Source organism: Coregonus clupeaformis, chromosome 27, assembly GCF_020615455.1.
Source record: "Coregonus clupeaformis isolate EN_2021a chromosome 27, ASM2061545v1, whole genome shotgun sequence".
NCBI lineage: Eukaryota > Metazoa > Chordata > Actinopteri > Salmoniformes > Salmonidae > Coregonus > Coregonus clupeaformis.
Window position 1 is genome coordinate 16044318 of NC_059218.1, and position 22364 is coordinate 16066681.

The 22364-nt window shown below is 42.8% G+C and overlaps 1 protein-coding gene across 3 annotated transcripts in view; it reads left to right on the top strand.

Moving 5' to 3' along the window:
* Positions 1-1030: 1030 nt before the first annotated feature.
* LOC121541556 (dimethylglycine dehydrogenase, mitochondrial) overlaps positions 1031-22364 on the top strand; it is a 30163-nt gene continuing 8829 nt past the window's right edge. Inside the window, exons 1-6 of one of the 3 annotated variants that reach the window (XM_041850638.2) lie at positions 1241-1322; positions 1629-1721; positions 10378-10546; positions 13730-13828; positions 15600-15764; positions 17049-17253. In XM_041850638.2, coding sequence (XP_041706572.1) covers positions 1678-1721; positions 10378-10546; positions 13730-13828; positions 15600-15764; positions 17049-17253 — 682 coding nt within the window. In that variant the 5' untranslated portion in view covers positions 1241-1322; positions 1629-1677. Of the gene's footprint in view, positions 1323-1628; positions 1722-10377; positions 10547-13729; positions 13829-15599; positions 15765-17048; positions 17254-22364 lie in introns of all 3 variants that reach the window. The other 2 variants (XM_041850636.2, XM_041850639.2) reach the window with 2 other exon arrangements.

Genomic DNA, 22364 nt, shown 5'->3' on the forward strand with positions numbered 1-22364 from the left:
TGATGAACAATACATTGTCAAAAGTCAATACAAACTGCAAAGTTCTGCATCAGTGTAACAAATAATGTCTGACCTGTGTCCTAGGCCGGTGCCAGGTCTGCAGTGCGCTGGTGCATGACAGAGGCAATGGCACTGTCTTAAAGCCCATGGTAACATAGTGAGCACTTTGAAAAAGAAGTGCTACTATGTGATTACATAGTGCTTTCCCAGCAGAGCAGGAACATGACATGTGATTGAGTACCACAGGAACCTCTGCAGAGTCTAGTGTAACCTGTTCATAGAGACATAACAATTAGTGCTGTACTTCACAAAACATTTTTTCTGCGTTTCATTATAAACTACTGTACACAATTTTCAAAACCCAATTTCTTTTTTAATTAAGAAAAATTGGCTGTTCTGAAACCTTTGACAAGTAGTGCCAACACTTATCGAAAATTTGAACATTTTGAGTTATCACAGAATCTTTCCCAGTCTTTATTGCGTCAACAACCCACATCGGTTTGTAAGAATTTCGTTGTGTATTAAGTTTAATGATACAAAATCAGAGCTCAGACTGAGAAACAAACTGATCCACAGTGGAACATTGTGGAATCATTCTTATTAAATCTGCAACCGCAGCAAAACACAACAAAAAGAAAACTTATCTATCTTAACCTATCTTATCATAATGTTAGAGAAGCTGTATTATCTGACGTCACGTGAAAAGGGCCTATAGGCTACAATGTTGCGCAAACAATAAACCCGGGCCAGCCCAACACGAATAAATTCTTAGAATATCAGGCACGTTTTCACATGACGTTTTTTAGGGGGCATGAGAACTACAGAGGAGGCCACTTGAATTAACTCTGATTACTTTTATTATAATTTTTACATTGCAAACGGTGGGGAAAAAATTGTCATGCCACAAGAGGTTTCTGTAATGAAACAGTCCAAAACTGAGCACTGCCTTTAAGCGATTTTTGGAAGGTGAGGATCAGGATACAGTTTTAATGTGCCTAAATTGACTGGGTTCTGCGCGGACGGGGGCGTGTCTATTTATACAAAATGGTGCTTTGTTAAAATAGGCCTGCAGTACGTGCGTGGGATATTAGCCAGAGGTGGTTTTGGTATGCTTTGAGGTGTTTAAATAGTAAATTTGTTATTTTAAAAAAAATTTTTTTATTATTTAACCTTCGTTGAACTCATTTAATTCGTTTAACAATGTCTAGGATTTTTTACGCAATTGACAATCACCTCCGGAGAAATGTAGACGCATATCGCAGTATCGCGTATCTTCCACTGCGTACCATAAACTGCACTTCGCGGAAACATGTGGAGAATGGGTAAGACACCTCTTGTACTTTTTGCCCTGTAGTAAACAACTCACGTATTCGTTTCAGCTCTTCTGTATCTGACAGTAAATGTTACAGATTTCACGGTTGGGACAGTTGGTGGAGACTCACAGAGGTGTCAGGCATATGGGGCTCTTTGAAAGCACACTAATGTTACTAGGGCAATCAGTCGACAACCCAACAGCTGTTTCATTCAGTTTACATATATGCAAGACCAGACCATGGCATGAGATTCTTCTGACACTGTTTTATTTTTTATTTTTTACCTTTGTCTTTAAAATGTGACAAACACTATAGCCTATATCTCCAACTGAAGATGTGCCAAGCTGTCTGATCGGATGGCACCATGTCCCACCGGGCACAGCACTTTATTTCAACGTGGATACTTGGGTAATATTTGGTTAAGATGTTGATCAATGAGATTACAACCTATATTCACCCACTCAAAAAGACAGCCAAAAGTTAGTTGAATTTCCAATGTGTTATCACTATGCTTTCAGTTTCAACCATCTAAAACCACAACCAAATTCCAATGGAAAAACGATGTCTGATTTTTGGTTTAGTTTTCACCCAAATGTCTATCACTGCGCTTTCAATAATTTAACAGCTCAGCAAAGTTCAAATGGGAGTACACTGTCAGATATATATGTTTTCTTATTTATACAACCGATTCATGTGTTATCTGTGTGCGTCATCTATAGTAATAGCAGAACCAAATGACCTGGATTGCAGTTGAGATTACATTTACATCATTTAGCAGACGCTCTTATCCAGAGCGATTTACAAATTGGATTACAAGTACATGGTGCAAGTGATCAATGCTGTTTGAGATTATAGGCAGATTACTACAGCAATTGTGAAGATCTCCACAGACCTGTGATGACCTATGCATGCTATCTTGAACATACACGATTTATATGATTACATAAGAATACATTTATAGTTACAATAACCTCAATGTGGCCATGGATGTGTTACTCATTTTAAAGTTGAATGTTACATTAGTTTGTAATATAGCTTTAATTGTAGGCTATTTACTGTATTACAAAAGTAATATTGAATTGTGTTTGGTTGACAACCCAACCAAATATAAATATTTAAAGGAGATGTATCCACTGCATGGATAGTTCCATCTGAGCCTCTGGCTTAATCCCATTCTTTAACTTTTATTTTTGATTGAGTTGGAGATGTGTATCCAACATATACTTTTTTTAAAAAGATCGCAGGGATTCCAGGATTATTCCCAGCAACATCGCAAACTGTTTTAGAGACTGCCAGACAGGGTCTGGTAGTGCTCCAGTTCTCCCTGTCAGAATAAGCAACTGAGGACTTGGAAACCATATAAACTCCTATAGAAATGGCACCATTGTTATTGGGAGTAACCTAATTTATGTTCCTTTAACTCTGCCTTCTAGTGAGTTTACACAAACTGTCATCTCCGACCATTCTGATAGATTGGAGACTGTTAGAAAACGTGGTGTAAACTGTTTAAATGTCAGCCACCAGTGCTGGCCATAACCCTGTATAGGCCACCAAAGCACTGCCCCACTTACTTTACTGATTTATCTGAACTATTGTCTATTGTCCTTGAGAACTAGGATAAAATCCATTGTGTTGGGCGATTTTAATATTCATGTTGACAATGAGACTGACTCCAAGGCCATTGAATTTTGAGCTCTATGGACTTTATCCAACATGTTACTGGGCCCACTTATAACCGCGGCCATATATAGTCTCCCGAGTGGCGCAGTGGTCTAAGGCACTGCATCGCAGTGCTAGCTGTGCCACTAGAGATCCTGGTTCGAATCCAGGCTCTGTCGTAGCCGGCCACGACCGGGAGACCCATGGGGCGGCGCGCAATTGGCCCAGCGTCGTCCAGGGTAGGGGAGGGAATGGCCGGCAGGGATGTAGCATGGCGTTTGCAACGCCAGGGTTGTGGGTTTGATTCCCACAGGGGGTTTGAAAAAAAATAATGTATGCACTAACTGTAAGTCGCTCTGGATAAGAGCGTCTGCTAAATGACTAAAATGTAAATGTAAATATTCTGGACCTGGTTGTTACCAAAGAGCTTTCTATTGACATATCCTCTATTGTTGATGTTGCTTTATCTGATCACCACTGTGTATTTTTTTTATTTGTAAAAATGTTAACCCCCTTTTTCTCCCCAATTTCGTGATTACGATCTTGTCTCATCGCTGCAACTCCCCAACGGGCTCGGGAGAGGTGAAGGTCGAGTCATGCATCCTCCGAAACATGACCCGCCAAACTGCGCTTCTTAACATCCGCTCGCTTAACCCGGAAGCCAGCCGCACCAATGTGTTGGAGGAAACACTGTTCAGCTAACGACCGTAGTCAGCCTGCAGGTGCCCGGACCGCCACAAGGAGTCGCTAGAGCGCGATGAGCCAAGTAAAGCCCCCCCGGCCAAACCCTCCTCTAACCCGGACGACGCTGGGCCAATTGTGCGCCACCCTATGGGAATCCCGGTACCGGCCGGTAATGACACAGCCTAGGATCGAACCCCAGGCTGTAGTGATGGCACAACACTGCGATGCAGTGCCTTAGACCGCTGTGCCACTCGGGAGGCCACTGTGTATTTTTTACTACCTTATTTCCCATAGCACAGGGTAATACTGAACGCATTATTATGAAACGCTATCTTACCTCTGAAGTTGCTACAGATTTTATTGAGTGTATGAACAATACTCCATCACCTATTCTGCTTTCCTCTTGTGATGATTTAGTTGATAACTAATAGCAAATTAAGGGCAACCATTGATGCCATAGCTCCAGTAAAGTTGAAAAACGCCACATCCAAACAGAGAGCCCCTTGGATGAGTGAAGAAACTAATACATTAAAGAGAAATTGCAGAAAGGCAGAGCGGAAGTGAAAAAAGTCAAAGTTGCAGGTCCACCATGATATTTTGAGAGAGCAACTTGGCATATATAACAAGGCAGTTAGAAATGCCAGACGGGTTAATTTTTTTAACTTCACTAATAATTAGAACTATTTGAGAGTGCTCTTTTCGACCATTGACGGCCTAATAAATCCTACCCCCGCAAACCTATGTAAACTTCCCTCCACAACATGTCCCTGACTGAGTCTTTAATACCAACATGTTTCAAGCAGACCACCATAGTCCCCGTGCCCAAAGGACACTAAGATAACCTGCCTAAACGACTACTGACCCTTAGCACTGACGTCTGTAGCCATGAAGTGCTTTGAAAGGCTGGTCATGGCTCACATCAACACCATTATCCCAGAAACCCTAGACCCACTCCAATTTGCATACCGCCCCAACAGATCCACAGATGATGTAATCTCTATTGCACTCCACACTGCCCTTTCCCACCTGGACAAGAGGAACACCTACGTGAGAATGCTATTCATTGACTACAACTCAGCATTCAACACCATAGTGCCCTCAAAGCTCATCACTAAGCTAAGGATCCTGGGACTAAACACCTCCCTCTGCATCTGGATCCTGGACTTCCTGACGGGCCGCCCCCAGGTGGTAAGGGTAGGTAACAACACATCTGCCACACTGATCCTCAACACGGGGGCCCCTCAGGGGTGCGTGCTCAGTCCCCTCCTGTACTCCCTGTTCACCCATGACTGCATGGCCAGGCACGACTCCAACACCATCATTAAGTTTGCCGACGACACAACAGTGGTAGGCCTGATCACCGACAACGATGAGACGGCCTATAGGGAGGAGGTCAGAGACCTGGCCGTGTGGTGCCAGGATAACAACCTCTCCCTCAACATGACCAAGACAAAGGAGATGATTGTGGACTACAGGAAAAAAAAGAGGACTGAGCACGGCCCCATTCTCATCGACGGGGCTGTAGTGGAACAGGTTGAGAGCTTCAAGTTCCTTGGTGTCCACATCACCAACCAACTATCATGGTCCAAACACACCAAGACAGTCGTGAAGAGGGCACGACAAAGCGTATTCCCCCTCAGGAGACTGAAAAGATTTGGCATGGGTCCTCAGATCCTCAAAAAATTCTACAGCTGCACCATTGAGAGCATCCTGACTGGTTGCATCACCGCCTGGTATGGCAACTGCTCGGCCTCCGACCGCAAGGCACTACAGAGGGTAGTGCGTATGGCCCAGTACATCACTGGGGCCAAGCTTCCTGCCATCCAGGACCTCTATACCAGGCGGTGTCAGAGGAAGGCCCTCAAAATTGTCGAAGACTCCAGCAACCCTAGTCATAGACTGTTCTCTCTGCTACCGCACGGCAAGCGGTACCGGAGTGCCAAGTCTAGGTCCAAAAGACTTCTCAACTGCTTCTACCCCCAAGCCATAAGACTCCTGAACAGCTAATCATGGCTACCCGGACTATTTGCACTGCCCCCCCACCCCCACCCCATATTTTTACGCTGCTGCTACTCTGTTAATTATTTATGCATAGTCACTTTAACTCTACCCACATGTACATATTACCTCAACTAGCCCGTGCCCCCGCATATTGACTCTACACCGGTACCCCCCTGTATATATAGCCTCCCTACTGTTATTTTATTTTACTTCTGCTCTTTTTTTCTCAACACTTTTTTGTTGTTGTTTTATTGTACTTTTTTATCAAAAAATAAATGCATTGTTGGTTAAGGGCTGTAAGTATGCATTTCACGGTAATGTCTACACCTGTTGTATTTGGCGCATGTGGCCAATAAAATTTGATTTGATGAGTTTGCAGCATATTTCAGAGATAAGATAACAAACATTAGGCTGGGTATCAGTCAAGCAAGACCTGATGAGAACTTTGATATGTGCCCTAGCCTATCACGCAAAGGCACTATGGATTTGTTTTCCCTGGTTGACACAGATGCTCAGGAAAGTGATATCACTAAGCCTTCTACCTGCCTTCTCGATCCTATCCCCACCACCTTCTTGAGTTTTTAATTGCATATCTGAAGAAGTGCAAGCTATTGTTAATCACTCCCTGTTCACAGGCACTTTCCCCACTGCACTTAAAAACTGCTATGGTGAAACCCTTTCTGAAGAAAAGTAATCTAGATTCTTCAGCTCTTAGCAATTTTCAGACAATCTCCAACTTTCCACTCTTAAGCAAAATTCTGGAGAAACTGGTTTTCAAATAGCTATATTATTTTTTAAGTGCCAAAAGGTTTTTTGAGAAATTCCTATCTGGTTTTCGGGCCCACCACAGCACAGACACAGCCTTAGTTAAAGTGGTAAATTATCTTAGAGCCAACACAGATGTCAAACTGCTCTCTGTCCTTGTACTGGCCCCCCTGTAGCTCAGTTGGTAGACTATGGTGCTTGCAACGCCAGGGTTGTGGGTACGTTTCCCACGGGGGGCCAGTAAGAAAATGTATGCACTCACTAACTGTAAGTCGCTCTGGATAAGAGTGTCTGCTAAATGACTAAAATGTAAAAATGTACTCTTTGTGCATTCGACACTGTTGATCATGATGTCCTTCTAGACCGACTGGAGAGGTGGGTTGGCCTCTGCGGTCCAGTTCTAAATTGGTTTAGGACCTATTTAACCAGTCTAGAGTTTTTTTGTCACCCTTGGTGTAAATGCATATCACATGTGGCGTTCAACAAGGTCGATTTTGGGTCTGGTACTGTTTAGTTTATATATGTTACCCCTTGGCAGCATTATCAGAAAGCACAGCATGGATTTTCACTGCTATGCAGACGATACACAACTTGACATTTCTGTGTCACCAGAGGATTTTAGCTCCACGGATAAATTATTAGACGGTCTTAGTGATTTAAATACTTGGATGGCTCACAACTTCCTCCAGCTAAATCAAGACAAGACCGAGGTACGAAAGCACAGAGAGAGAATCTGGCTGCACATATTAATTTACGGACAATGAAGATAAAACACCAGGTAAAAAACCTAGGTGTTACTTTAGATTATGAACTCAATTTCGAATCACACATTAGGAATGTGACCAAAATAGCTTTTTACCACCTGAGGAACATAGCCTGAGAGAGAAACGTCCGCACCATGGCAGATACAGAGAGACTCACCCATGCTTTTATAACAATCATGCTTGACTACTGTAATGCTCTCCTGTCTGGTCTACCCAAGAAAGCCATTGGTCAGCACGGGTACTGACCAAGCCCAGACGGAGAGCACACATTACACTGGTTTTAAGGTCTCTGCACTGGCTGCCTGTGAGTTTTAGAATTATTTTAAAGATACTTCTATTGGTTTTTAAATCAACCCACGAATGTTCACCCCATACATGTCAGACATGCTTTAAGTTATGTACCCATTAGGTCCCTCAGGTCCTCTGGCATTGGCCTTTTAACTATCCCAAAGCCTAGGACCAAGAGGCATGGTGAGGCAGCCTTTAGTTACTATGAACCCCAGCCTGCCAGAGAACCTGAGGGGGGCCGAAACTGTGGACATATTTAAAAGAGATCTTAAAACACAACTTTTTAGCTTTGCTTTTCCTTAGGGTGCTATTTAGTCATTCCGTTTTTGTCATTCTTTTGTTTTTGATCCTCTTATGTTTGTTGTGTAGTAAATATTTCAACTTTCCTGTGAAACACATTGTGTTGCATTCCATGTCTGAAAGGTGCAGTATAAATAAAGCTTAATTTGATTTGAACTTGTCGTCAAGTTAATAGGTTATTGTATTTCAAAAAGTTAAATAGAATTGTGTTTAGTTGTCAACGGGACCAAATATCAACATTTGAAGGAGATTAACCTTCTGCTTGGATAGTTCCATCTGTGCCATTGACTTAGTGCGGCTTTCATTTCTAGTTTGTCTACTAATTAATAAGCACTATGTTGGATTCACGTCTCCATCTCAACCAAAAATCGATGTTAAAGAATAGGACTAAATCAAAGCAAATCATACTTTTAAATGCACTTTTCCAACAGTCTTGAAGGAGTTCCCACATATGCTGAGCATTTGTTGGCTGCTTTTCCTTCACTCTGCTGTCTGACTCCCAAACCATCTCAATTGGGTTGAGGTCGGGGGATTGTGGAGGCCAGGTCATCTGATGGAGCACTCTTTCACTCTCCTTCTTGTTCAAATAGCCCTTACACAGCCTGGAGGTGTGTTGGGTCATTGTCCTGTTGAAAAATAAATGATAGTCCCACTAAGCCCAAACCAGATGGGATGGTTCATCGCTGCAGAATGCTGTGGTAGCCATGCTGGTTAAGTGTGCCTTGAATTCTAAATAAATCACAGACTGTGTCACCAGCAAAGCACCCCTACACCATAACACCTCCTCCTCCATGCTTTACGGTGGGAACTACACATGCGGAGATCATCCGTTCACCCACACCGCGTCTCACAAAGACATGGCGGTTTGAACCAAAAATCTCAAATTTGGACTGCAGACCAAAGGACAAATTTCCACCGGTCTAATGTCCATTGCTCATGTTACTTGGCCCAAGCAGGTCTCTTCTTCTTATTGGTGTCCTTTAGTAGTGGTTTCTTTGCTGCCATTCGACCATGATGGCCTGATTTATTTGGGCTGCAATTTCTAAGGCTGGTAACTCTAATGAACTTATCCTCTGCAGCAGAGGTAACTCTGGTTCTTCCATTCCTGTGGCAATCCTCATGAGAGCCAGTTTCATCATAGCGCTTGATGTTTTTTGCGACTGCACTTGAAGAAACTTTAAAAGTTCTTGAAATGTTCCGTATTGACTGACCTTCATGTCTTAAAGTAATGATGGACTGTTGTTTCTCTTTGCTTATTTGAGCTATTCTTGCCATAATATGGGCTCTGTCTTTTACCAAATAAGGCTATCTTCTGTATACCCCCCCCCCCACCTTGTCACAACACAACTGATTGGCTAAAACATATTAAGAAGGAAAGAAATTCCACAAATTCACTTTTAACAAGGGACACCTGTTAATTTAAATGCATTCCAGGTGACTACCTCATGAAGCTGGTTGAGAGAATGCCAAGTGTGTGCAAAGATGTCATCAAGGCAAAGGGTGGCTATTTGAAGAATCTCAAATATATTTTGATTTAACACTTTTTGGGTTAATACATGATTCCATATGTGTTATTTCATAGTTTTGATGTCTTCACTATTATTCTACAATGTAAAGAATTGTAAAAAAATAAATAAAGAAAAACCCTTGAATGAGTAGGTGTTCTAAAACTTTTGACTGGTAGTGTACATTTAAATTAATTTGTAGACAAACGGCAATTAAAGCCAGACTAAATCAGTGGCACAGCTGGAACTATCCAAGCAGAAGATACAACTCCTTCAAATGTTGATATTTGTTGCATTGACAACCAAACACAATTCAATATCACTTAATATAATTACACTTGAAATCAACCAGCTTGAAACCCTATGTCTATATGTATATTTTAGTTGAATCCTGTTTGAATTTAAACAATAGCTGTTTATGATTTCGCAAATGCTATATAGGCCCAAATAGCATCATTGATGATAGTGATAAAGTAGGCCTACCATGGTCACATTTCATTTACTCTGTTAAACCTACCCTTTGGAATGACTTCGTTAGCAACAGTTTTTAAGTGGAGGTCCCTCTACAATCATTCTCATGATAGCACATTGGTAATAGCCAGTGACAAATATCAAAGCTAAGCAGGGCTGGGCTTGATTAAAACACTGGATGGGAGACCAAAGGGTAGCTGTAGATAGATATATTCTCAAGTAGGAGGTGCTGCCAAGCTTATATATATTTTTCTGATAGTGGATATAACGTTGAAGATCTGACGTTGTTTTAAATGTACAAATTCAACACATGTTATACAAGGTTTGTCTATGTTGAAATTTGGCTACCATGGTGACATAATCCTTTGGTTGAAATTTCACTTTTCCACTTTGAGTCCACGTCACAATATGTAGAAATATTTTGTTGAAATAACGTTGATTCAACCAGTTTGTGCCCAATGGAGTGTTGCATTTCCCTCCGGAGGTATGTCAGGTCAGAACTGTGCAGAACAGGGTTAATTCTCTTCACAATAACCTTTTCGGCTTCTTAGAAGTCACATAACGACTCCACACATTTTTAGCTGTATTGAAATTGATTCAAATGGATTCAAATCTCCCACCTCTCAGGGACAGCCATATGGTCCTGGGGAAGAGGTGGAAGGACACGGCTGAGACGGTGATCATCGGAGGGGGCTGTGTGGGAGTCAGTATAGCCTATCACCTGGCCAAGGCTGGACAGAAGGACGTGGTTCTGCTGGAAAAGTCTGAACTTACCGCTGGATCCACCTGGCACGCTGTAGGTCAACAACAACAACAGATCTAGGATCAGCTTACCTGTCTCCAAACCTAATCTTATCATATGACAGAACTTACCTGGGAACAACAAATGGCTTCAGGTGGTTTTATGGATCGAGTCTGGTGTTAAACAGCCACAGCAAAACCCCAACAACATATTTACCTTTTGCATAACATTTGGTAAACACATATGGAGCCATTCCACTGCAACCCCGTTTCGACCTGAGACGTTCTTCTGCTACTACAGTAGTTAGCATGGCATGGGAGTTTTCACGTTTCTCCTCATTAGAATAAGTTAATGAGTGTTATTACACACACTATTTGAGGGAAAGGTAAAGGAGGCCAGAGATTCAACATGGAGATACCTCAGTGAGACCACACAGGATATTTACATTTTCATTTTAGCCGTTTAGCAGACGCTCTTATCCAGAGCAACTTACAGCTACCAGGAAAAACCTAAGATACTACAGAGACATATCAGATAGTCCACTCGGCAGAGGGAGCGGTTGAGATTTCCAAGAAGTAGATGGAGGTATGTAAGATGATCTAAGTTATGGTAGCTGTCAAAGACAGCTGGTGTGAAAGAACCAGGCCTATGTGGTTCTGCCGAGGATCTGATGACCTAATTCTGCCTCTCTATAACCCTCTACCAACCCCTTCCAACCAAACCTACCCTGTATAGCAGGGTTCCCCAACTGGTGAATTTGGCCCGTGGGTGCTTTTATTTGTCCCCCCAAGTTCTGAGCATTATTATTATTTACACATTTTTAAATGGACACAAAAGACTGTAAAAACACCAGCAAATCAGCTCCAAGTGATTGTAATTTTGGAAATCTGTTCCACAGTATTCCCACCCATAATAGAGAGAGTGTGATAGTAGGTGATCATATACAAATGTAAGCAAGGTTTGAAATATTTATATTTTAGTCAAATATTATATCTGTTTGGGCTTCTTGAGGTCAATTTGCAGTCTACAAATTATTTGTAATTATGTTCCGGCCCCCTGACTCAAGAAACAAATCAGTTGGCGGCTGAGTCTAGTTGGTGATCCATGCTGTATAGGTTACTCTACATGCCATAGTAAATATGCTGCCCAAATGTCAGGGGGGCAACTTTCTTAGTAGTCTTATCTAACTTCAGAAAGTATTCATACCCTCTGTAGCTCAATTGGTAGAGCATGGCGCTCGTAACACCATGGTAGTGAGTTCGATCCCCGGGACCACCCATACGTAAAAATGTATGCACACATGACTAAGTCGCTTTGGATAAAAGCGTCTGCTAAATGGCATATTATTATATATTATATTATACCCCTTGACTTATTCCACATTTTGTTGTGTTACAGCCGGAATTCAAAATGTATTACTTTTTTTTTTTTCTCAACCATCTACACACAATACCCCATAATGACAAAGTGAAAACATGTTTACATTTTTTAAACCAAATTAGTTGATAATGAAATACAGATATCTAATTTACATAACTATTCACACCCCTGAGTCAATACTTTGTAGAGGCACCTTTGGCAGCGATTACAGCTGTAAGTCTTTCTGGGTAAATCTCTAAGAGCTTTGCATACCCAGATTGTGCAACATTTGCCCATTATTTTTTTCAAAATTATTCAAGCTCTGTCTAGTTGGTTGTTGATCATTGCTAGACAACCATTTTCAGTTCTTACCATAGATTTTCAAGTAGATTGAAGTCAAAACTGCCACTCAGGAACATTCACTGTCTTCTTGCTAAGCAACTCCAGTGTAGATTAGGGGGGCGGCAGGTAGCTTAGTGGGTAAGAGCGTTGTGCCAGTAACCGAAAGGTCGCTGGTTCTAATCCCTGAGCCGACTAGGTGAAAAATCTGTTGATGTGCCCTTAAGCAAGGCACTTAACCCTAATTGCTCCTGTAAGTCGCTCTGGATAAGAGCGTCTGCTAAATGACTAAAATGTAAATGTGAATGTAGATTTGGCCTTGTGTTTTACGTTATTATCCTGCTGAAATGTGAACTCGTCTCTCAGTGTCTGGTGGAAAGCAGACTGAACCAGGTTTTCCTCTAGGATTTTGCCTGTGCTTAGCTCCATGACGCTTTTTTTTTTTTAATCCTGAAAAACTCCCTAGTCCTTAATGATTACAAGCATGACCATAACATGATGCAGCCACCACTATTCTTGAAAATATGGAGATTGGTACTCAGTAATATGTTGTATTGGATTTGCGCCAAACATAACACATATATATTCAGGATAAAAAGTGAATTGTGTTGCCACATGTTTTGCAGTATTACTTTAGTGCCTTGTTGCAAACAGGATGCATGTTTTGGAATATTTTGATTCTGTACAGGCTTCCTTCTTTTCACTCTGTCAATTAGATTAGTATTGTGGAGTAACTCAAATGTTGTTGATCCATCCTCAGTTTTCTCCAATCACAGCCCTTCAACTCTATAACTGTTTTAAAGTCACAATTGGCATCATTTAAATCCCTGAGCGGTTTCCTTCCTCTCTGGCAACTGAGTTAGGAAGGACGCCTGTGTCTTTGTAGTTACTGGGTGTATTGATGCACCATCCAAAGTGTAATTAATAACTTCACCATGCTCAAAGGGATATTTAATGTCTGCCTTTTTATTTTTACCCATCTATCAATAGGTGCCCTTCTTTGCGAGGCATTGGAAAACCTCCCTGGTCTTTGTGGTTTAATCTGTGTTTGAAATTCACTGCTCGACTGAGGGATCTTACAGATAATTGTATGTGTAGGGTACAGAGATGAGGTAGTCCTTCAAAAATCATATTAAACACTATTTTTGTACACAGAGTGAGTCCATGCAACTTCTTATGACTTGTTAAGCAAATTTTTACTCCTGAACTTATTTAGGCTTGCCATAACAAAGGGGTTGAATACTTATTGACTCAAGACATTTCACCTTTTCAATACATTTGTGAAAATTTTGAAAAACATAATTCCAATTTGACATTATGGGGTATTGTGTCTAGGCCAGTGACAAATCCCAATATAATCTATGTTTAAATTCAGGCTGTAGCACAACAAAATGTGGAAAAAGTCCAGGGGTGTGAATATTTTCAAAACATTGCTTTGCAAACTTGCAGGGTCCATCCAGTCGAGTAAGAGTTGTCAGTGATCCCATGTACATTTCCATGCCTCCTCCTCTAAGTATCCCTGTTTATTGTCTGTTCTAGGCTGGTCTGACCACATACTACCACCCTGGTATCAACCTGAAGAAGGTCCACTACCACAGCATCAAGCTGTATGAGAGTCTGGAGGCCGAGACGGGTCAGGTACACTACACATTAACCACAGAACGGCACAATGGATGATACAATGTGTGTCTGTGTCTGTATCTGTGCGAGTCTGTATCTGTATGTACAGTGGGGGTAAAAAGTATTTAGTCAGCCACCAATTGTGCAAGTTCTCCCACTTAAAAAGATGAGAGAGGCCTGTAATTTTCATCATAGGTACACGTCAACTATGACAGACAAAATTAGAAATTTTTCATCCAGAAAATCACATTGTAGGATTTTAAATGAATTTATTTGCAAATTATGGTGGAAAATAAGTATTTGGTCAATTACAAAAGTTTCTCAATACTTTGTTATATACCCTTTGTTGGCAATGACACAGGTCAAACGTTTTCTGTAAGTCTTCACAAGGTTTTCACACACTGTTGCTGGTATTTTGGCCCGATTCCTCCATGCAGATCTCCTCTAGAGCAGTGATGTTTTGGGGCTGTCGCTGGGCAACACAGACTTTCAACTCCCTACAAAGATTTTCTATGGGGTTGAGATCTGGAGACTGGCTAGGCCACTCCAGGACCTTGAAATGCTTCTTACGAAGCCACTCCTTCGTTGCCCGGGCGGTGTGTTTGGGATCATTGTCATGCTGAAAGACCCAGCCACGTTTCATCTTCAATGCCCTTGCTGATGGAAGGAGGTTTTCACTCAAAATCTCACGATACATGGCCCCATTCATTCTTTCCTTTACACGGATCAGTCGTCCTGGTCCCTTTGCAGAAAAAACAGCCCCAAAGCATGATGTTTCCACCCCCATGCTTCACAGTAGGTATGGTGTTCTTTGGATGCAACTCAGCATTCTTTGTCCTCCAAACACGACGAGTTGAGTTTTTACCAAAAAGTTATATTTTGGTTTCATCTGACCGTATGACATTCTCCCAATCCTCTTCTGGATCATCCAAATGCACTCTAGCAAACTTCAGACGGGCCTGGACATGTACTGGCTTAAGCAGGGGGACACGTCTGGCACTGCAGGATTTGAGTCCCTGGCGGCGTAGTGTGTTACTAATGGTAGGCTTTGTTACTTTGGTCCCAGCTCTCTGCAGGTCATTCACTAGGTCCCCCCGTGTGGTTCTGGGATTTTTGCTCACCGTTCTTGTGATCATTTTGACCCCACGGGGTGAGATCTTGCGTGGAGCCCCAGATCGAGGGAGATTATCAGTGGTCTTGTATGTCTTCCATTTCCTAATAATTGCTCCCACAGTTGATTTCTTCAAACCAAGCTGCTTACCTATTGCAGATTCAGTCTTCCCAGCCTGGTGCAGGTCTACAATTTTGTTTCTGGTGTCCTTTGACAGCTCTTTGGTCTTGGCCATAGTGGAGTTTGGAGTGTGACTGTTTGAGGTTTTGGACAGGTGTCTTTTATACTGATAACAAGTTCAAACAGGTGACATTAATGCAGGTAACGAGTGGAGGACAGAGGAGCCTCTTAAAGAAGAAGTTACAGGTCTGTGAGAGCCAGAAATCTTGCTTGTTTATAGGTGACCAAATACTTATTTTCCACCATAATTTGCAAATAAATTCATTAAAAATTCTACAATGTGATTTTCTGGATATTTCTTTCTCAATTTGTCTGTCATAGTTGACGTGTACCTATGATGAAAATTACAGGCTTCTCTCATCTTTTTAAGTGGGAGAACTTGCACAATTGGTGGCTGACTAAATACTTTTTTTCCCCATTGTATGTATGTATGTATGTATGTATGTATGTATGTATGTATGTATGTTTCAAACCTCCTTTTTCTCTGTGTGTCTGTAGGCGGTGGGTTTCCACCAGCCAGGCAGCATCCGTATTGCCTCCACCCCAGTCAGAGTGGATGAGCTGAAGTACCAGATGGCCAGGAGCCACTGGCACCCCACGCCCCAATGGCTCATCACACCTGAGAAAATCAAGGAGCTCTTCCCCCTGCTCAACATGGACAAGGTCTGGACCTGAGGGAAATACAGTCACATCCTTCATAGACATGTAGCCTGGGTCCCAGATAGGTTTGTTTTGTCTGGCCAACTCCTAAATGTCAGTGGCGTGACAAGACAGCACAAACATATCTTGGACCAGGCCAATATGATCAAGATCATCATGATTTCAGTGTTATGGCATGATTTAGGAGCCTAATGGAAATACTGCAATGACTTAAAGAGGCTATAAAGAACATTGGCCTCTGGAGGTGCTCTGCCAAAAGGGCAACTAAACTTCCATAGTGTATAATCTTTAAAGCCTATAAGGTTGTCTGTCAGAGGAGGCTGGTGGGAGGAGCTATAGAAGGACGGGCTCACTGTAATGCATGGAATGGAATGCTATCAAACACAAACATATGGAAACCATTACAATGAGCCCGTCCTCCTATAGCTCCTCCCACCAGCCTCCACTGGTATCTGTAGCTAGGTTTCCATCCAGAATACTCTACAATCTGCATAAAGAAAATATGCGCATTTTCCCAACCGTTCTGTGTTTCCACCAAACGGACTTGTTGCGGATAAAAATCAGTTTGATGACATACTGCACACAAAATGCACTTTCTTGCATACGTTTTCATGTACCGAATAAAAATCGAAAGTTCTACCGATAATTTTGACACAAATGTGCCTACTCTGGTCTTAGCACATTCGCTCAACAGCTCGCAGATACAGTGCGGGTATGTGCGAGTAGGCTAGCCTACATAATGAGATTATTATGGATAAGAGCGAGAATATTTGTGTTTGTCAAACGCCAGTCAAGCATCGATCATCATGTCACCAGAATAACACCCTTGATATTTATTGGAAAGGAGCATCAATATCACAATGCACTTTCACCACTCTGTGAAGTTCATCCTAACTTATTGAATCTGTAGCCGAATAAACTGCATGATTTCCCTAGTTGTAGTGAGAGGACCACACACCTATCATTATGTGACTCCAAGTTTACTTCGATATGATGGTTATTATATCAATATTTGCGCATAAAGGCGTTTCCACCGCCATTTCTCGCAAAATGAATTTTACAGACACAAAAAGATCCCACCATGTCGAATAAACAAATGATCTGTCGGCATTTATACAATTGTACTGAAACTTCCTGTTTCCATTACAGCTGTTGTGATTTTTTTTCTGCGGTATGACTTTACTCGCATATAAACTGTGGATGGAAATGTGATTATAGACAAGGTTTGAACCAGTGCAGAACATAGACATGAGAGTAACAGTAACACTTTATATCCACCTCCCCCAGGTGCTAATGGGTCTGTATAACCCAGGAGACGGCCATATTGACCCCTACTCCCTGACCATGGCCCTGGCTGCTGGGGCCCGTATGTACGGAGCCCAGATCTACAACCCAGCCCCGGTCTCTGGTCTCACACCCACCAGCGACGGGAAGTGGGACGTCCAGACCCCACACGGGACCATCAGAGCTAACAGCATAGTCAACGCCACAGGTCCAATATCTGTCAGTGGCTAAATATCTGTCTCTATGTAAAACACCAATGGATGCTGGTGGAGGGCGAAATCGGTGGACTGGCTCATTGTAATGGCTGGAATGGGATCCATTCATTCCATTCCAGTCCGTCCTCTGATTTAAAAGTGATACCAGCCATCACTAGTACACACAAATACATGCACAAAGACAAGCTTGCTGCAAACATGGAGAATAGAAACAAGAGCCTTTGGCAGACTGGAAGGCTGAGCTTCCTGCTAGAATTAGTTTTGAAAGAGAGCCAGAGGAGCGTTGGTGTAGTTGGAAGTTGAGCAACCAGGGTCTGGGTTATTGTGCAGAGTGTTTGTGCTGCAAACCATGATTGATTGCTCCTCGCACAAGTCAGTATGTTCAAACAAACATTGTAAAGACCATACCACTCAGCTACAGAACATGCATTGATTATTGATGTATAGATCAATTAAATATCAATACATTGCATTAAGCACTGTAGTATCTTGTAGATACAGTAGATCAATTGAATATCAATACATTGCATTAGGCACTGTAGTATCTTGTAGATATATCAGTGTGTTATAGCGGTCTTTTAGGGCTATAGAAGAGGTTGTCATGATGTTTGGATCGTACTCAAGTAGTTTGGTCATTCAAAAACACAGTCCTGTTATACACAGGTCTGGGGTCACATTGAATTCTCACTGGAAAACGTGATTGAGAAACTTTCACCAGCCAAAAGGCTTGAACAAACAAACTTCAGTTGATGATACATTTTTCCAAACAAGTTATTTGGATGAGTCAGAGTGTCTGTAAACGTGAGTAAGCTGATATCCGAACAAGTTTACACCTATCCCCTGTAGCCTCTCCCAGGTTGTTGGAGACATTTTACATTTACATTTGAGTCATTTAGCAGATGCTCTTATCCAGAGCGACTTACAGTTAATGAGTGCATACATTATTTAAATTTTAAATTTTTCATACTGTCCCCCTGTGGGAATCGAACCCACAACCCTGGCGTTGCAAACGCCATGCTCTACCAACTGAGCTACATCCCTGCCGGCCATTCCCTCCCCTACCCTGGACGACGCTGGGCCAATTGTGCGCCGCCCCATGGGTCTCCCGGTCGCAGCCGGCTATCAAACTTCAGTTGATGATACATTTTTCCAAACAAGTTCTTTGGATGAGTCGGAGTAAGCTGATATCTGAACAAGTTGACACCTATCCCCTGTAGCCTCTCCCAGGTTGTTGGAGACGTATCCCACAGACCTGTTTAGATTGGGTAGACTGCAGAGCCCAATGTCTCTCAAGTCAATCAAACCAGTCTCTTGTCATTAACTTATTTTCAGTTCAGCTGTTTTTGGTCACTGCCCACAAAGCCTATAGACGAGTAAGATGACAGTAGTACGAGTAGAACAGACTAAAGGAGCACAGTTAAGATCTTTGTACCCCCCAGTTCTGAAGACAAAGCAATTGATTAGCCAAATCCTTTGAGGCTGAGTTCAGTTGTAGTTCTTGTTTGGTTTGGCCCAGTACTGAGCCTCTTCGGCCTCATTTAGTCTCTCTTTCTTAAGTCTGAATTCAGAGGCTGCCTGGCGGCCATATTAGGTACCTTTGACATTTACATTTTAGTCATTTAGCAGACGCTGTTATCCAGAGCGACTTACAGTTAGTGAATACATCTTTTTTTATACTGGCCCCCCGTGGGAATCGAACCCACAACCCTGGCGTTGCAAACGCCATGCTCTATCAACTGAGCTACATCCCTGCCGGCCATTCCCTCCCCTACCCTGGACGACGCTGGGCCAATTGTGCGCCGCCCATGAGTCTCCCGGTCGCGGCCGGCTGCGACAGAGCCTGGATTCGAACCAGGATCTCTAGTGGCACAGTTAGCACTGCGATGCAATGCCTTAGACCACTGCGCCACTCAGGAGAGAGTCAGAGTTCAGGGGAAATGGGGTCACGTGGTTTGAACCGGGTCATACCAGTTCTGGGAGGATTTAGTTGGCAAATATGGCTCCGCTTTTCCTTCCACTGCTGTTTATCCAGCATAGTCCAAGAATTCACCTCAATATCTCTCTCTATCTTCCCCTTTCTCTTTCTCACTCTGCTTCCGGTATTTTGTCACGAACGTTCTTCCATTTTGTTCTTCAAGGGTATCCACAAATCTACAGTCGAGCCAACATGTTTCGGTTTGTTAAAGCAGCTCTGAACGTCTCCGCAGGACAAGGTGCCCGCCAAGTGAGGCTCAGTTCGACGCACGCCCCCGAATTCCATGCCAAGTATGGCACTGGCCTGATGATCGGAGGAGTTGCGTTCTGTGTGTCTGTCTGGGGATTTGTACTGACACAAACCGGCATCACATGGAATCTGTCTCCAGTCGGCAAGGTCCAGCCTAAACCATGGAGGGAGGTAGAAGAATAATGGACTGACACTGCTATCTTTTTTCCTATGGAGATATCTACCACAGCCAACCACAAAACACTTAACCCAGATAACCTATAAACATTCTGGTTGTACAGATGGATACCCACGTTTTCAGCTTGTTACCGTTCAGGCATTACCTATGTAAACATTACATTTAAACTAAACGTTGACTGATTATTTTACTTAAGCAGTCTGTGTCCCCTTTCATGTACCTTTCAAATGGAATCAGGAAAGTAAGAGTCAAGAACTTTCTGGACAATACCTGCTCAATGTTAAGACGTGCATCTGAAAATACCTTTCCATCTTATTTTTCAATATTCAGTGTATTTAAGGATGTCATCCTATGTGATTCTAAGGAGGTTTAGATACATGTCGTCCCCTGTAGCTCAGTTGGTAGAGCATGGCGCTTGCAACGCCAGGGTTGTGGGTGCGTTTCCCACGGGGGGCCAGTATGAAAATGTATGCACTCGCTAACTGTAAGTCGCTTTGAATAAGAGCGTCTGCTAAATGACTAAAATCTCAATCTAATCTCTGGCCTTCACTCATTTTTAAGATACAAATTTAACTCAGTCCGGAGCTGGTGTGTGTTATTGCATAAGTCACAGCGGGTGAGAGCATTACAGTCTATGTCCTATACATTGTACTTTGTGTACAATCAACATGGAGAGAGAAACATATAGCTAGCTACAGTATAGCTGCTGGGGCCAAATGAAGCCCACTTTGTTAGGGGTACAATGGAAACATCCCATAGTGGAGCTAAAGGATTTCATCAAAGCTTCTGAAGCTGCTGGTATTTGAAATCCCACCAGACACTGTAGATTTGTAGTGTTTGACCAATGCAGTAATGACTACTGTCTCCATATGGTCCAGTAAAATAGCACAGAGCATGTACAGGACATACAGGTCCAGGAGTGGGTGGTTTGTGTGGTGATTGAGTAAATTGCTGTGTTTGTTTGCACTAGCAGACGCCGACACACACACACACACACACACACATACACACCCTGCCGTCTGAGAGTCTATCTGGGTGTTCAGTTTTGGTTTTGTGGGCTTCCTTCTATCAGAACAGCATTGGTTGTGCTCATAAACAGTAGCTACTACACCCCATAAAATCCCTCCACTAGGAGTTAAATCTGTTAACCTCATTCTCCTACTGTGAAATGGGCCCACTGGTTTGCGGTTGAGTTTTTGACATTTTGAGAGCATTGTTTGGATATGTGGGAATAACCCTGGTATGTTAATTATGATGAGAGGGTAATAGCACTCACTGCCAGGTTTTATGTTGTTTTCCGAAACCTGCTCACTTCCAGCGATGCCTCCCTCTCTATACATAACATTGGGGTGTTCATATCTTTCATTACAATACAAATCTCTCTCTAATCTCTCCTGTAGTGGGTGGATGAGTTGTGTAAAGTGTGTTGGGAATTGGGGGTTCACCCCTTGACTTGCAGGGTAGGGACGGGTATGTGATTTCTGCTTGCTGGAGCTGTGGTCTGTAGAAATAACTCCATGTGAAAGCAGATCCTGGAGTGCTGCTGCAGCATTCCTCACAGACTCCATTCTCTCCAACGCTCCCTCCCTTTACTCCCACACTCACCCCATTCCATCTCTCTTTCCTTCCACTGTCTCACACTCGCCCCATTCCTTGCCCCCTTTTTCCCTTCTATTTTTCTTCTTTACTTCCCTCTCATTTACTCCCATCTTCTCTCCCAACCCCACTTGCCAGGCGTCGTCTTCCCAAACATTTCCTCTTTTGCGTCTTCCCAGACGTCTCCTCTCCCCTTTCCTCATCGCTCTTTCTTCTTGGACACTAGGGGCCAAGCCTGCTCATGGAGAGCTACTGGGTGTGCATGCTGTTGCTTTTGCGCCAACCCTGCTCTAACACAGTGGATTCAACAAACCAATGTCCCCAGGAGCAGCTGTTCCAGGGCTGGAGGCAAATCCGGTTTCCTGTCTTTTTATCTTCTCCTCCCCCACCTTCAAAACATTACACTCCCTCTTCCTGGAACCACCGTTTGGCACCTTGACCAATGAGAATCTCCACAGTAAGGTCAGGGGTTGTGGTTCTTGGAATGTGTCTCCCCCTGAAGGATCGGTTTCACCATGTTGGCCCTGTGACCTACTAATGGAACCAAAAGGAGATCGGGCCACTGAGACGCCCAGTGAAAGGTCTTCACACAGGACCTCCTCAAACCACGGGTGAAACCAGTTAATTCCGTTTACCTTTCAGTCCTAAGTGGAAGCCATATATACTGTGAACAGAAAATGGACACTACTGTCTCACAGAGAGAGAAATAGTCTTTATCTGAGTATCTGGCCTTTAGAAATGATTTAGCTTATCACGCTATCACTGGTGCTCATAAATAAGAGAGGGAGGATAGTGAGTTAGTTAAAGGTGTGGAGGGTGTACTGTGGATATGAGTAAGCCTATATCAGATGTAAAGCCCCATTGGAAATTGATCACAGAGTCAATTCATCTGAGTTTATTCCTAGGAGGGTCTGTGAATGACCTTTTGTGTGTCCTGCTACAGTGAGCTGGTAAACGTGTGCTATCTACTCTGAGTCCCCCAGCAGCTCTGCTCTGCTCTGGCCCTAACTGGCTATAGCCTACAGAAGTAGGGAAAGGCAACCTTTTAAAGGTAGAGAGAGTATGTAAGTCCCTCTGAGCAAAATTTTTTTAACAAAGCTGAAGTT